The sequence below is a fragment of the Psammomys obesus genome, unplaced genomic scaffold (assembly GCF_907164565.1).
Source record: "Psammomys obesus unplaced genomic scaffold, mPsaObe1.curated_primary_1811, whole genome shotgun sequence".
NCBI classification, from domain to species: Eukaryota; Metazoa; Chordata; class Mammalia; order Rodentia; family Muridae; genus Psammomys; species Psammomys obesus.
In genome coordinates, this window is record NW_026596152.1 from 410,998 (window position 1) to 424,967 (window position 13,970).

General features: G+C 66.6%; 3 protein-coding genes across 14 annotated transcripts in view; 1 reads left to right on the top strand and 2 right to left on the bottom strand.

The window, feature by feature from the left end:
- Chrne (cholinergic receptor nicotinic epsilon subunit) overlaps positions 1 to 2,839 on the top strand; it is a 4,007-nt gene extending 1,168 nt beyond the window's left edge. The window contains exons 4-11 of one of the 2 annotated variants that reach the window (XM_055594061.1): positions 116 to 271; positions 360 to 460; positions 534 to 734; positions 840 to 954; positions 2,035 to 2,149; positions 2,225 to 2,408; positions 2,492 to 2,598; positions 2,669 to 2,839. In XM_055594061.1, coding sequence (XP_055450036.1) covers positions 116 to 271; positions 360 to 460; positions 534 to 734; positions 840 to 954; positions 2,035 to 2,149; positions 2,225 to 2,408; positions 2,492 to 2,598; positions 2,669 to 2,824 — 1,135 coding nt within the window. In that variant the 3' untranslated portion in view covers positions 2,825 to 2,839. Of the gene's footprint in view, positions 1 to 115; positions 272 to 359; positions 461 to 533; positions 735 to 839; positions 955 to 2,034; positions 2,409 to 2,491; positions 2,599 to 2,668 lie in introns of both variants that reach the window. The other variant, XM_055594059.1, reaches the window with a different exon arrangement.
- CUNH17orf107 (chromosome unknown C17orf107 homolog) lies at positions 1,019 to 2,091 on the bottom strand. The gene is made up of 3 exons (XM_055594076.1): positions 1,836 to 2,091; positions 1,517 to 1,711; positions 1,019 to 1,442 (listed from the first exon to the last, which is right to left on the bottom strand). The coding sequence occupies exons 1-3, from the start codon at positions 1,899 to 1,901 to the stop codon at positions 1,122 to 1,124; spliced, it is 582 nt and encodes a 193-aa protein (XP_055450051.1). The 5' UTR covers positions 1,902 to 2,091; the 3' UTR covers positions 1,019 to 1,121.
- Positions 2,840 to 3,105: 266 nt separating the features above from the next.
- The window catches only part of Mink1 (misshapen like kinase 1), a 36,007-nt gene continuing 25,142 nt past the window's right edge, over positions 3,106 to 13,970 (bottom strand). The window contains exons 8-34 of one of the 11 annotated variants that reach the window (XM_055594037.1): positions 13,801 to 13,855; positions 13,615 to 13,693; positions 13,225 to 13,391; positions 12,909 to 12,978; positions 12,084 to 12,294; positions 10,196 to 10,309; positions 9,730 to 9,816; positions 9,285 to 9,530; positions 8,924 to 9,097; positions 8,223 to 8,486; positions 7,779 to 7,867; positions 7,544 to 7,654; positions 7,295 to 7,413; positions 7,063 to 7,151; positions 6,885 to 6,908; positions 6,640 to 6,803; positions 6,378 to 6,483; positions 6,163 to 6,300; positions 5,910 to 6,018; positions 5,368 to 5,535; positions 5,141 to 5,284; positions 4,937 to 5,071; positions 4,762 to 4,862; positions 4,522 to 4,671; positions 4,275 to 4,434; positions 4,060 to 4,199; positions 3,106 to 3,926 (exon numbers count right to left, since the gene is read on the bottom strand). In XM_055594037.1, the coding sequence (XP_055450012.1) occupies positions 3,843 to 3,926; positions 4,060 to 4,199; positions 4,275 to 4,434; positions 4,522 to 4,671; positions 4,762 to 4,862; positions 4,937 to 5,071; positions 5,141 to 5,284; positions 5,368 to 5,535; positions 5,910 to 6,018; positions 6,163 to 6,300; positions 6,378 to 6,483; positions 6,640 to 6,803; positions 6,885 to 6,908; positions 7,063 to 7,151; positions 7,295 to 7,413; positions 7,544 to 7,654; positions 7,779 to 7,867; positions 8,223 to 8,486; positions 8,924 to 9,097; positions 9,285 to 9,530; positions 9,730 to 9,816; positions 10,196 to 10,309; positions 12,084 to 12,294; positions 12,909 to 12,978; positions 13,225 to 13,391; positions 13,615 to 13,693; positions 13,801 to 13,855 (3,498 nt within the window). In that variant the 3' untranslated portion in view covers positions 3,106 to 3,842. Of the gene's footprint in view, positions 3,927 to 4,059; positions 4,200 to 4,274; positions 4,435 to 4,521; positions 4,672 to 4,761; positions 4,863 to 4,936; positions 5,072 to 5,140; positions 5,285 to 5,367; positions 5,536 to 5,909; positions 6,019 to 6,162; positions 6,301 to 6,377; positions 6,484 to 6,639; positions 6,804 to 6,884; positions 6,909 to 7,062; positions 7,152 to 7,294; positions 7,414 to 7,543; positions 7,655 to 7,778; positions 7,868 to 8,222; positions 8,487 to 8,923; positions 9,098 to 9,284; positions 9,531 to 9,729; positions 9,817 to 10,195; positions 10,310 to 12,083; positions 12,295 to 12,908; positions 12,979 to 13,215; positions 13,392 to 13,614; positions 13,694 to 13,800; positions 13,856 to 13,970 lie in introns of all 11 variants that reach the window. The other 10 variants (XM_055594039.1, XM_055594036.1, XM_055594040.1 and 7 more) reach the window with 10 other exon arrangements.

Here is a 13,970-nt window from a genome sequence, read left to right on the forward strand (position 1 = left end):
GGAGCAGGGTGGACAGTGGACGGCTGTGAGGAGCCCGGTGAGGGAGGCTGTGAGGAGCCCATGAGGGAGGCTGTGGGAGCCCCGTGGACGGCTGTGAGGAGCCCGGCATCCGCAGCATCGACGGGCAGTTCGGAGTGGCCTACGAAGCCAACGTGCTGGTGTACGAGGGAGGCTACGTGAGCTGGCTGCCCCCGGCCATCTACCGCAGCACCTGCGCCGTGGAGGTCACCTACTTCCCCTTCGACTGGCAGAACTGCTCCCTCGTGTTCCGGTGGGCAGAGGCGGAGGGAGGGGGGGAGGACGGGGAGGGGGAGGACGGGGGGGGGGGGAGGCCGAGGGTGCAGCCCGGCCTGTTGCAGCTCCCAGAGCTACAACGCGGAGGAGGTGGAGTTCGCCTTCGCCAAGGACGACGCCGGCGACACCATCGACACCATCGACATCGACACCGAGGCTTTCACGGGTGAAGGGGCCGGGGCGCGGCGGGGGGCGCGATGGGGGGTCACGGTGGGGGCTGACCCCCCACCCGCCCGCAGAGAACGGAGAGTGGGCCATCGACTACTGCCCAGGCGCGATCCGCCGCTACCGTGAAGGCCCCGCCGAAGGCCCCGAGCAGACTGACATCATCTACTCGCTCATCATCCGCCGGAAGCCGCTGTTTTACGTCATCAACATCATCGTCCCCTGCGTGCTCATTTCTGGCCTGGTGCTGCTCGCTTACTTCCTGCCCGCGCAGGGTGAGGGTGGCCGACCCCTGCCCGCCCCCGCCCCTGCCCCCGGGTGGGGGTGGCCGACCCCCCTCGCGCTCCCCGCTCGCCCCCACCCTCCCCGCTCGCCCCCAGCCGGCGGCCAGAAGTGCACGGTCTCCATCAACGTCCTGCTGGCCCAGACCGTCTTCCTGTTTCTGATCGCCCAGAAGACCCCGGAGACGTCTCTGAGCGTGCCGCTGCTGGGCAGGTAGCGCCGCGGGGGCCGGCGAGGAGGGCGCGAGGGCGCTGCCGGGACGGCTTTTATTTGGGGCCGGGGTGAGGCCGGGCCGCCGGGGGGTTGCCTGGCGCCCCGTCCTCGCTGCTGCTGGACACCTTGAGGTCTCCGGAGCGTCTCTGGGGGGGGGGGTAGACAGCTCAGCCCCTCCCCACCCCACCTCCCCACCCTTGCCGCACCCCGAGGCCTGAACGCACCGGCTCCCCGGGGACCCCCAGGCCCAGCTGGCGCAGGGCTTCCTGCAGGGACGAGGTGGACGCCTGCAGGCCGCGTCCACACAGGCACAGCCACACCCCCTGGGCCAGGTACCGGGCGCCGGCGCCAGCGGCGGCTCCCGCTCGCAGGATCCCCTGCCGCGCGGCCAGGGCCAGGCGGGCCAGGGCCCTGCCGGGGTCCCCGGCGCCCGGGGCGTCGCTGCTGTCCGGCCGCTGCACCTCCTGCTGCAGCCACAGGGCGGAGACCTGCGCGGGGCAGCGCGGTTAGAGGCCCCGCTCGGCGGGCGTCCCCTCCTCCCCCCAGCGCCCCGGGGCCGCACCTCCAGCAGGGTGGCCCCGAGGCTCACGACGCTGGTCGCAGCCTCCCTCAGCACCAGCCCCAGGGTGGCCTTCTGGGCGGCGTCCGGGTCCGGGGACTCCTGGGCCTTCAGCTCATTGAACTTCTGCTCCAGATACTCGTGGGCCGCGGCCACGGCGAGCTCCAGGGACACCAGGAGCGGGGGCTGGAGGGCCACCTGGGGGGCGGGGCGGGGTCTCGGCAGGGGGTGCCCGCCCGCAGCCCTCCCGCTCCCTCCGCCCTCCCCCCCCCGCCCTTCCCCCCCCCCCCCCCTCGCCCCCCCCGCCCCCCCTCGCGCTCACCTCCGTGGAGCTGTGGAAGTGGTAGACCCACAGCAGGGTGTCCAGGTTGCTGGGAGTCCCCTTCATGGCCGCGGCGATGGCGGCCGGGGAGGGCGGCAAGGGGCCACCCAGCGGCCGGCAGAGGCGTTTGTGAGGCGGGAGGGGCGGGGGGGGGGCGGCGCCCCGTCTGCGGGCGCTGTGACGCCCGCGCGTGTCCCAGGTACCTGCTCTTCGTCATGGTGGTCGCCACGCTCATCGTCATGAACTGCGTCATCGTGCTCAACGTGTCTCTAAGGACGCCGACGACCCACGCGACGGCCCCGGGGCTGCGCCGGGTGAGCGGGCTGCGGGGCTGCGCGCCGGGGGAGCGGGCTGCGGGCCGCACTGACCGCCGCCGCGCTCCGCCGCAGGTCTTGCTGGAGCTGCTGCCGCGCCTCCTGGGTTCGAGGCCGCCCCCGGAGGCCCCGCGAGCCGCCCCCGCCAGGCGCGCGTCGTCCCTGGGCATTCTGCTCCGCGCGGAGGAGCTCATCCTGCGGAAGCCGCGCAGCGAGCTGGTGTTCGAGGGGCAGCGGCACCGCCAGGGCGCCTGGGCGGGTGAGCACGCTCGGTGGGGCCCGGGCCCGGCCCCGCGGCCACCCGCGACCCTCCGTAACCCCGCGCGGCATGTCGCCCAGCAGCTGCGCTCTGCCAGAGCCTGGGGGCCGCGGCGCCCGAGGTCCGCCGCTGCGTGGACGCCGTGAACTTCGTGGCCGAGAGCACGCGAGAGCAGGAAGCCACGGGCGAGGTGGGTGCGGCGGGGGCGGCGGCCCGGGAGCCCCGCCTCCGTGCCCGCTGCCAGCCGCCGTCTCTCCCAGGAGCTGTCCCACTGGGTGAGGATGGGCAAGGCCCTGGACAACATCTGCTTCTGGGCAGCGCTGGTGCTCTTCAGCGTCGGCTCCACCGTCATCTTCCTCGGCGGTTACTTCAACCAAGTTCCCGACCTCCCCTACCCGCCGTGCATCCGACCATGAGCCTGTGCCACCCCCCCCCCCCCCCCCCCCCCCAAGACAGGCCGTGACAATAAACGTGTTGCGTGGACCTGCGTGTGGCGTGCGGCCGGCTCCCCGGCGGCAGGGTGCTGCCACCTCGGCCCCTTCGCTATGTTGATAGCGAGTCCGGCCGGTCCCCCAGTCAGGACCGAGGACGGCCTGGCCCGGCCCCACCCCCCTGACTTGTCCGAGCCCTGGCCTCCACCCTCTGCATTCCCGCTCGGCCTGAGAGCAAGCGATGGCGGGATCTCAGCACGGTGGGCGCTGGTTGAATCGTCTTTATTAACAAACGGGATGTCCAAGGCCACTACATGGAGAAAGGGCACAGGAGCGAGGGCTACTTGCTGCTCACACTATGTACAGATGCAAGCGAGGGAGCACGGAGGCGGCGGCTCTCCCTCTAGGGAAAGGAGAGGCCAGAGGGGAGGGTGGAGGGAGGAATGTTTGGCTGTGGGGTCCCTCCTCCCTTCCCTGGGGCCTGGGGGGCGGGGAGTCATTAAAGTGCTTTCAGAAAATGAGGAAATGGTCCCTGCCCCTGGAGTGGCTGGTGACCCCCCCAGAACCCAGGGCCTAGCGAACAACCCCCCCAAGAGTCTGGTACATTCAAGGGGGGAGCCGGCTCCCCTGGCGTGCAAATAAAGGGGTACAGGGCCCTGCTCAGTCAGCAGCAACGGGGCAAGGGGCGCGAGCCCCAGAACTCTCCTGAGTGGAGAGAAGGGGAGGGGCGAGGCCCGCTCAATTCCTGGCTGGGGGACCCTGGGCCTTTCCCCTGAGGTTGGGGAGGCACAGTTTTGAGAACACGTTGGGAGAAAGGATGGTCACGTGATCACAAAAGCTTCAGGGAGCAGAGGTCACGTCCCCAGCAGGCTCCAGTGAATCAAACCAGTAAAAAGCAAAAGCCGGGGGAGGGCGGGGCTGGGCGAGGCGGCCTGGGTAGTCTGGCTGTGGGACAGGGCTGGGTCCATGTGGGATGAGAGAGATGGGCCCGGCTAGGACCTCATCACCAGTTCATGATGCAGTTCCGGTTCAGGGTCATAAAGTAAACTTGGCTGCTTCCCCCAGAGCGGACTGAGGCGAAGAACACCTGGATGAGGCAGAGAAGGCGGCCCCAAAGACTAGAGTGTGCACGTGCTGGGGGAGGGGTCGCCGCTGGGAGAGGCCCGGTCCGGGCCGGAGGGCCCTTCCGCCCGACCCCGCGCAGCCGGGCCCCGCCTCACCTTGTCGTTGCGCTCGCACAGGAACTTGAGCCTCTGGGCCCGCTTGTGCATGAAGACGCCGTCCAGGTGGCCCGTCTCCACGGAGCGGATCTCGATGGCTTTCTCTCCCCAGCCCATGATCTGGTTGGAGCAGATGTAGGCTGCGGGGAGAGGACGGCGGGGCTGGAGGGAGGCCGCGGCGGGCGCCTCGGCACCGCGGCGCGGCCCCCACTCACCGACAGAGGTGGGCATCTCCCCCCACTGCAGCACCACGTCCTTGATGATGCGCCCGTACGTGTTCACGTACACGCCCTCGTCCTCGTAGCACAGCAGCATCTCCATGCCGTCGGTGTTGGGGAGGAAGATGATGGCGTGGGGCGTGATCTGGCTCTGGATCTAGGAGGGAAGGGCGGCTCTTCACGTCCCCGGCCCCGCCCCCGGCCGCCCCGCCCCGCCCCGCGGCCCCGCCCCCGCCGCGCTCACGTGCACCGGGATGTAGACGTCGTAGCTGTTCCCGGAGTCCACGTCCACGGCGTGGAAGCCGGCGCTGGAGCCGTAGATGACCTTGAGCCGCTGCCCCTCCTCCACCGTCAGGTCCACCAGCAGGGGCCGGTGAGGCAGGTCGGCGAAGGACTGCGGAGGACACGCACGCGGCTCAGCGGGGGGGGGGGGGGGGGGGGGGGGGCGGGCCTGCGCGGGGCCGCGGACAGACGCCGGGATTACCTTGAAGGCCATGAACTTGTGGTAGGGTTTGGGGGCCCAGGCGTACACCTCCACCGAGCTCTTGAGGGCGATGACCAGGAACTTGATGCGCTCGTACTTGACTGCGGGCGGGAGGGGACGCCGTGACTCGGCGGTCCGCGCCCCCGCCTCTCCCGCCCGCCGGGCGCGTCCTCACCGACGCGGTAGTGGCCGCAGCCCTCCATGTCGCCCACGGTGGTCCAGCCCTGCTTCTTCTCCACCTCGGGGTCGTTGTGCAGAATCTTGTTCCGAAGCCAGGACAGGTAATAGACCCGCAGTTTGTTCCTCTTCCCTGAGGGGGAGACGGGCGGGCATGAGCGGCGCCCCCGCACGCGCAGGGCCCGGCGCCCCCGGCGCGCACCTGAGATGGTGATGAGCAGGTTGAGGCCCTCCAGCACGTCCATCTGCTGGAAGCGCCGCCGCCCGATCAGCCCGTACACCTTGCCCTGGCCGCTGCGGTCCAGCAGCATCAGCCCGTTCTCCGTGCCCACCAGCAGGTTGACCCCTGCAACGGGAGAGTCCTCGCCGTCAGCGGCGGAGCGCGGGCTCCCGACCGCACCCCGGAGGCCGCACCCGGCCCTGCCTCACCCCAGAGGGCGGCGCACAGGATCTCCGAGTTGAATCGCTTCTTGTACTTCCGGATCTCGGGCGTCTCACTGTGCGCTCGGGTGTTGGTAGGGTTGACGTTGACCACGGAGCCCTTCCTCACGTCGAACTGCAGCTGGTCGAGGCGGCCGCCCTCTCCACCCACCAGGGCTGCCAGGGAGGAGGGAGAGGAGGGAGGGCGGGCTACGGCCCTTCGCTGTCTTTTGCGTTCGTACGCCCTACAGCCGACCCTGATACACCGGAACACCCAGGAGGAAGGCAGGTGCGTGACCCGGCCCCGCCTACCTGCCGCTCAGCCCCCAACCTGTGCCCAGCAACCTCAGCCACTGTGCGGGGACCCCCCACCTGTTACCCTGCTTGGGCAGGGGCCAGCAGAGGGCATCAGACCCCTGGCGGGAGCAGCCGGGAGGCATGCTGGGAACCACGCTGGGCTCTCTCTCAGCCCCTCCACACAGCTGCGTCCTCAGAGAGCTCCTGCCCGGCCTAGCGCTGGCCTCCAGCCTCCCGGTGGGCACCGTCCTCACCTGTGACGGGGATGGCATCCCCAGTGCCTCCGGGCTGGTAGAGCCCCAGATCCACAAACATGGTGAACGAGCTCTTCCCGGAGGCCTTTACCAGCCCACGAGACTGGTACTGTGGGGGAGGGGAGGGAACCGTCACACACTGCGGCTCTGTCCTGTGGCCCCTGTCCCTCGGGCCCACTGAGTCGTTCGCCATGCCTCAAGTCCCCCATCAGCGCTCCTAGCACCCCAGGGTCCTCCCATCCCGGCCACTTACGTCGCTGCCTCCATCTTTCGCTGGAGGGCTTTGGCCTTTGCTGTTCTCGGTTGGGGAGTGGCTGGGCTGGACCACATCTGGCAGGTTTGTGTAGCCATTGCTGTCGGCGAGCAGCAGGCTTCGCTCCTCTTCAGGGGTCTGTGGAGCAGAGGGTGTCGGGAGCTGCAGCAGGCTCGCGGTGGGGAAGGGTGGGGGCGGCCGGGAGAGCAACTCACGCGCTGGACCAGCATGGTGCCGCCCCCATACGGGGGCTGGGTCCCGGCTATCTCCTCAACATCGTGGACCACCATGGTGCTGACACTGTCCGTATCGCCGTCACTGCTGTGGGAAAGAGGAAGGTGGGGCCTTCCAGGTCCTGCCTGCCACACAGGGCACAGGACAGGGCCCACGCTGCCAGGCAGCGGAAGAGGCGGGAGCCACACTCGCCCTGTTCCCTCGACCCGGCCTGGCCCCTCTCCCTCCTTCCCTGCAGCTTACCGGCCCCCGGGAGTGTCTCTGCTCCCCTCGGACGGCTCCCCGTCGCCTTCCTCCTCCTCCTCGTCACTGCTCTCCCCCTCCTCACTGGACGAGGAGTAATCCATGGCCTTCTTGGGCGGTCGAGGGACCTCGTCCAGGGTCCGCTCTTTGAGCAACACAAAATCCTGCAGGGAGAAGCACCGTCAGGAGACAGTGGGGAGACAGACAGGGGGGGGGGGGCACCTGACGGCGGGGCTCTCACTGACCTCACCAATCGCCCGCTTATAGCTCTGGGAGGGGCCGCGGAGGAGGGAAGGCAGCCAGGAGGAGGCAGGAGAGACAGAAAGGTTAGTACTGCGAGGTGTCTGCCCAGCCCTCACGTTAGGGAAAGCTCCGGCCCGTCCCAGTGCCCAGGAAGGTGCCACACCCTGCCCGCTCACTCACTGCAGGCCGGCCTGGCCGGGAGCGGTGGTCCTCAGGTTTGGCTTTGCTCCCAGGGGAGAGCACTGGGGGGCCGTCCAGTTTTGTGGAGGCTGGCCGTGGCAGGTGGGGGAAGAGAGTCAGATACCCACAGTGTGGCCAGGCCGAGCGGGGCCCGCACCCAGCCGCACCCTGCGCTCCCTGTGATGTGCGGGGCCGGGTGCCGCGGCCACCGAGACACTCAGGGCTGCCGTACCTGCTACCCGGTTCCGGTTGCGCTCCAGTGAGCCGGCCTGAGGGAGGTGTCCGTGAGCGGCCGGGAGGACGCTGTCAGTGCGCTCCCAGCCGGGGTCACTCCTCCTGAGGTCGGGGTTACTGTGGAGGGGCAGAGTGCACGTCAGGCGCCTGCGCCCACCCATGGGTGCCGCGCCGCGCCGCAGGAGCCGTCGCCAGAGAAGCGGGTGGCGCAGGTCAGAGTGCCAGTGAGTGGGGACAACTCCATTACCTAGAGGCGCTGGGCGGGCCAGGGGGCTGAGCGGGGGGCCTGGGAGGCTGGGGGGCGCCCCGCTCTGCCCGCCTCTGCAGATAGATTTGCCAGGCGGAGTTGCTGCGAGGTCTGTGGAGGGCGCACAGGGGCTGAGGAGCCTGCTGGGCCTGCCCACCCCTCTGCAGGTGACCGGGTGGGGTCCCTAAGTCTCCCACTCCCTAGGCGGCCCCACGACCCCACCCGGGTTGTGTACCTGGCACGGACAGCCTGAGCCGGCCGGGACCCTCCTCCGGCCCCGCTGGTGTTAAGGGCAGTGGCGATAGACGAGGTCCTCTGAGGAACCTGGAGGGAAAGAGCAGTGACCCGCCCTGCCCGTGTGCCGCACGCCCCGAAGCCTTCAGCACTCATGGAGAAACAAACGGGGTGGCCGTTCCTCCCTCCCAGTCACTGCCAACCCCCTTTTCTTAAGACTTGTTCATTATGCAGTGTTCTGCCTGCATGTGTGCCTGTGGGCCAGCAGAGGGCGCCAGGTCGCACTGTCGGTGGCTGCGGGCCACTGTGTGGGTGCCAGGAATAGGACTCGGGACCTCTGGAAGGGCAGAGTGGCCCCCGGCTGCTGACCCTTGCAGGGCAGGGTCCCTGGGCTGCCGTGCTTCCCTGTCTCCCTCCACTTTGTAGTCCCTTGGGCTGCACTCACCTTGGGTGGAGCCTCACTGTCAGGCCGGACCCAGGATGGGGGGGTGGGGCTGGGACCAGGCCCTTCAGAGGTGGGGTCTGAATTCTGGCGGATGACAGCTCCCCGGGCGCTGGGCACAGCGGCGGGCGTGGGGGCGGCAGCAGGGTCAGGGTCTTGGGAGGCTGGGAAGGCTGCCAGGTTTCGTGTGGGCTGGTCCTGCAGGGACTGGGATCGGGGTACAGGTGCTGCATATGGCTTCAGTGGGACCCGGTGGGCTACCAGGCTCTGCGGGCAGAGAGCAGAGAGGGCGGGCGCCTGCTTTGTGGCACATCATGCAAGCTGGGGTCCGGGCTGAGCAAAGTCCCCTCTCCCATCAAAGGAAAAGGTTTTGTCTCTCCTTTAAGGGCTGATTACACACAGTGTTCTGCTGCATGTGTGCGTGCACGCCAGCAGAGGGCGCCAGCTCTCACTCTGGGTGGCTGTGCGCCACCATGTGGGTGCGGGGAATTGACTGCAGAGCAGTGGTGCTCTTGACCTCCGAGCCACCTCTCCCACCCAGACAAGGGGTTTTCTAAAGCTGGAGAAGAGCAGCAGTCGACAGCACAGGGCTGTGCTCTGTGTGTCCACAGACACCGAACATGCGTGTGCTCAGAACGAAGCTCTGCACCACGTTCTAAGCCAAGCACTACGTCTGTCTTAGGACCGGAAGGGAACAGACTCACCTTGTGTGCTCCCTCTTGAGGCTCCACAGGCCTCTGCATAGGAGGAGTTTGGGAAAGCGGCCCCGGGGGGCTAGGAGAGGCCTGGGAGACGGGGGGCTCCGGGCCTGCGCTGCTTGGCTTGGTCTTGGCCAAGGGAGAGCTCTGCTGCTTATTCAGCCTTGCTCTCTCTTCCACCTGTGGTGTGAGAGGCCGTCAGGAGCCAGTGTGCCTGCTCTCACACTGTGCCCCCCCCCCCCCCCCCCCGCCTGCTGCGATCATCCCAGCCCTTCTCAGCGCCCACCTAGGAGCCCGGGTTCCCAGCCCCGCCCTCAGGCGATCAGACTGGGGGGCTGGCCCCGGGCAGACAGAGGAGGCGGAGTACCTCTCGGGCCCAAGCTGGCTTGTCAGCAGGATTAATGCCCCGGCCATAATGATACAGGGGCTTCCTGTCCCCAGGCAGGATCTGCTGCTGCTGCTGCTGCTGCTGCTGCTGCTGCTGCTGCTGCTGCTTCTGGAGCTGCTGCTGCTGCTGCTGCTGCAGGGACTTGAGGTAGGCGTGCTCCTGCTGCAGCTGTCTCTGCAGCCGCTCGGACTGCCGCTGCTCCTCCAGCTGCTTCCGCTTGTATTCCTGGGCCCAAGGGTAGGGAGAGAGGGCTCAGCGGAGTGTGGCCCTCCGGTCAGAGCAGGTGTGCCCTTCCTGTCCTCGGCTGCCTAGACAGGCGCTGCGTCCCTGGCCTCTTGAGGCCCCGTGCCCTGGCGTGCCCCATCCCAGTGGAGAACAGCAGCTCAGGATGGCATCTTCCCTCGGACACCCGGGGACCCGTTACCAGCAGCAGGGCCTGTTCCTGGAGCAGCTGTTGCTGAAGGATCTCGAGCTGTCGCTGCTCCTCCTCTAGCCTGTGACGGATATATTGCTGGGGGGGGGGGGGCACGGGGCAGGGAGAGAGGGAGGCGGCAGGGGGTGGCAGCAGCGGCACAGGAAGGTCAGCAGAGTGAGGATGAGGGGGACGGGCAGATGAGCCGGTGGGGGGCACCGGGGCACAGATGGGGTGAGAGGGCACGGGGTGAGAAGGAAATCAGGAAGGAATGTGAGGAACAGTTCCCCAGGGAGGAATCAGGGCGGGCAGAGAGATGGGGATGGAGACAGGGCAGGAGCAGGGTGGGGTTGAGGGTAGGAGAAAACAGAGAAAGAGTGAAGCTAGAAAAGATAGAGGAACCTAGGGCCGGGGAGCGAGGGGAGAGGGGGCCGGGGAGCAGGGGAGGCAGGAGCAGGGTGCGCACTGGCCCGGGTACCTGCTCGCGCTCGGCCTGCCGCCTCTCCTCCTCGCGCCGCAGGGCCTGCCGGTCCTCCAGCCGCCGCTGCTCCTTCTCCTGCAGCTTCCGTTGCTCCCGCTCGCGCCGCTGTTGCTGCGGAAGGGGGTGGGCTGTGTGAGGGACGAGCAGGTGCTAGCACCCCTCCACGAAGAGCAGGGGGTGTTTGCAGAGACGGCACCGGGCCCAGAGCTCAGTCAGAACAGTGTGAGGGAGCTGCGGGCACAGGGCAGGCAGCAGGCTGCTCTCGGAGTGGGCTGAGCACGGCACCTCCCTCTTCCTGCTGCCCCCTGTACTGGCTAGTTTTGTCAACGTGACAGGCTACTGTCATTTTGGGAAAGGGACCCCAAAGTGAGAAAATGCCCCAAGAGATTAGCGGTGCATTTTCTTGACTGATGACTGACTGATGGCCCACTGCGGGTGGAGACAGCCTTGGACTGGGGGTCCTGAGCGCTGTAAGGAACAGGCCAAGCAGGCCATGAGGAGCAGTGCCAGTGAGCAGTGTTCCTCTGGGCATCTGTCAGCTCCTACCCCTTCCTTCAGTGACCAACTATGTGCAGCATAAGCAAAATAAACCCTTTCCTCTCCGAGTTGCTTTTGGTCGTGGTGTGTCGTCCTAGCAGTTGAGAGCGTGGGTCAGCACCACATGAAAAAACAGGTGCAACAACAGCAACCTGCTAAGGAAGGAGCCTTGCACCCCAGGCTTTGCCCTGAATGCTGAGACAGTAGCAACTTTTGGCCAACAGGGGGCACTAGGTGCCCGTGGCAGAGAAAAGCAACCTTTGGCTTTAGGGAACCACCTTCACCATCAGTAGCCAGGATGCACAGGACATTCTTTCTGGCCACTGTCTGCCCATCCCATACAACAGCGACGACAAAAAATGGCCAAGACCAAGCCTCCGGGCCTTCACACTCGGAAGAGCCCCCCGCGCTCAGGCTGGCCAGGCTGCTATCACTTGCCACTACAACGGCAAAAGGCTGTGGCCCGCTTTCTTGAAAATTTCTTGTAATCCCGGAGAACGGGTTACTCTGAGGAGAGGCAGACAGTGCAGACGCTGGCGCTGGCGCTGCTGCCCCAGACAGCAGAGAACCTGCTGCTGAGTTACGAATATCTCCTTCTCCACCAGCAAGCACACTTACACACGAGATCAAGCTCAAGAACCTCCCAGATGGCAGGCTGTGTCCCCAGCCCACAACCTCCTTCTTCTGAGACAAGGCCTCAGCCTATAAACCTGCTTTGTAGCTGAGGCTGAGCTAGAACTTCTCATCTTCCTGCCTCCTCCTGAGCTGTGGCCACAAGCGTGGACTCCTGCAGCAGGTTCATGTAGTGCTGGGGCTGAACCTGGGGCCTCAGGAGTGTCAGGCAAGCCCTCCAGCGACTAGCCACACTCCCAGAGCTTTCTGGTTTAGGCTGGCCTGGACTTCCTCATCTCCCTGACTCTCCCTCCCCAAGCTGGCAGGAGTGCAGGAGAAAGCTACCGTAGCTAGCTGTGATGTCTCAGTAGTAACGCAACGACGGGAAACTGTCCTGGCATCTGAGGGGCCAACTAAAATGACCTCCTTCAACCAGTCCAAAACAGAAAGACTGCACTTCATAAGAAAAAAATCAAAAGAATCAAAGAACAAGACAGGTGCCCCCAGCCTTTCTGTCTGAGGCCGGCCAGCTGTACAACGCCCGTGGACACAGGCCTGCAGCTGGCCGGGACTGCGGCGGAGCGAGCGGAGAAGCCCCAAACACAAGCCTGGACAGAAACAGTGTTTTCACGGCAACTTCCCGCTGCTTCACAGCGGCTCCGCTGACAGGACAGGACGGCAGTGCTCTCCCTCCTGCCCGCCAGGCCCCGCGGCGGCCCAGGCAGGGGGCACCCACCTCCTCCACGCGCCTCCGCTCCTCCTTCTGCTCCTCGATGCGGCGCTGCCTCTGGTGCAGCAGCTGTTTGATGTGCGCCTCGGGGTCCCGCTGCTGCTGCTGCTGCAGCTGCTGCTGCTGCTTTAGAGCCTCGGAGTTGCTCTTGTTCTCCTGCTGCAGGCGGAGGAACTCTCGGCGCAGGGTGGACTCCCCGGGCACGTTCATGATGGAGCTGCACGGTGGTGGCATATGGCACAGAGGTCAGGTCGGGACTGGCTGGTGGGCCTCATCCCTGGGCAGCCTGCCCACGGGCACCCCAACTGTCCCGGACATTCTGCCCATGGCCAATGCCGGGGGGGGGGGGGCAGCAGGTCTGTGTCCTCTCTGTCCCTCTCCCCTGTTCTGAGGCAGGGCCTGGATTGCGTAGCCCAGACTGGCCTGGAACTGTGTCAGTCCAGAGCCGGGCTTAGAGGTGTGCATCCTCACGCCAGGCTCCCGCCCACACTCCTGTCGGCCCAAGTCAACCTACTCTCCACCGTCCATCCGTCCAGCCTTTATCCTGCAGGGGCTCTTATTTGCTGTGCATGTGCACGCATGCTTCTATGTGGCACAGTGGGCATGGCTGAGCATTAAGCATGCAGGTGCAGGTCAGAGGACAACTCGGAAGAGTTGTCTCCTTTTAGCCTGTGCGTGCCGGGAACTAAACTCGGGTCATGACACTTGGACAGGGGCCAGACTTGGTCACACAAGCGGCTGGCTCTACACGGTGTCACCGTGAGTGCCTACGGCACTCAGCGCTGCCCCTCCAGACAGAGGGCCCCCTCCCACCCCTGCAGCCACACCCACCTCGGCTCGCCCTCATCCCCATGGCTGTCGTCTTCCTCTTCGCTGCCGCTGTACTCGTACTCTGTCTCTTCTGCAAAGGAGATGCCACTGCTGCTTGCTCAGCCTCGGCCCAGACTCCACCGGGCAGGAGGCCTTGGCTGCAGCACCCTTCCAGTCTGTGTGCGCAGCCCTGCCTTGGAGCTGCAGGCTTGGGAGGGGGCTCCTTGGGCAGGGCGGCTCAGGTAAGGGAGGGCTGCAAGGCCAGGTCCAATGTCCTCCTGGCCAGAGCGGGGACGGGGAGACCCTCTGCGCCCACCCGTCCACTGACCTTTCTCACCCCGCTTCTTCCGGGAGCGGTCGATGTGGTCCTTGAGCTGGATGCGGACCTGGCGCTCCGTGGGCTGGTCTCGGATAAAGGGGAACTTGAGCAATTGCTCGGTTGGCGGGCGGCTCAGGTAGGTCTTGATGAGACATGTGTCAATGAAGTCCGTGAACTTCTTGGACCTGGGGACAGTTGGTGGCTCACAGCGGGCCCCTCAGACAGGGAAGGCACAGGAAGGAGCCGGTGGGCCACCCATCTCTAAGCAATTTCCTCCTGGCTGTCCCAACCCCAACCCCAGAGGCTTCCTCCAGTGCCCACCCCTCTTCTGTGCCCCCAGAGCCCGGTCACCAACAAGCGGCTCTCAGAACCCTCCAGAGTCCAGGCTGAGAGCACCCGGGGACGTACCATTTCTTTGACTTGAGCCTGGGGGGAGGGTTCCGAGGGATGAGGAAGAGAGCCCGCATGGGGTGCATGTCACACAGAGCTGGGACACAGAAGGCATGTCGTCACCGCTCTGTGCCAGGAGAGGCCGCAGAGCCGCCTCCTCCCTGCCCTCCCCCCTGCCCTCCCCCAAGGCTGATGAGCACTTACGGGGGGCCCCCTCTGCCATTTCGATGGCTGTGATTCCTAGAGACCAAATGTCACTCTAAGGAAGGAAAGAAGGGACAGGTGTCAGCACCCTGACAGCACTGCACAGCACTGCCTCAGCCAGCAGCCCCCCCCCCCCCCCCCCCCCCCCCCCCCCCCCCCCCCCCCCCCCC

Bases quoted from the DNA above. Each gene is read 5' to 3' on its own strand.
- CUNH17orf107 (XM_055594076.1), bottom strand. From the start codon at position 1,901: ATGAAGGGGACTCCCAGCAACCTGGACACCCTGCTGTGGGTCTACCAC. The intron at 1,712-1,835 runs GTGAGCGCGAGG...CCCGCCCCCCAG, and splicing joins ACTTCCACAGCTCCACGGAG to GTGGCCCTCCAGCCCCCGCT. The intron at 1,443-1,516 runs GTGCGGCCCCGG...TGCCCCGCGCAG, and splicing joins TCGGGGCCACCCTGCTGGAG to GTCTCCGCCCTGTGGCTGCA.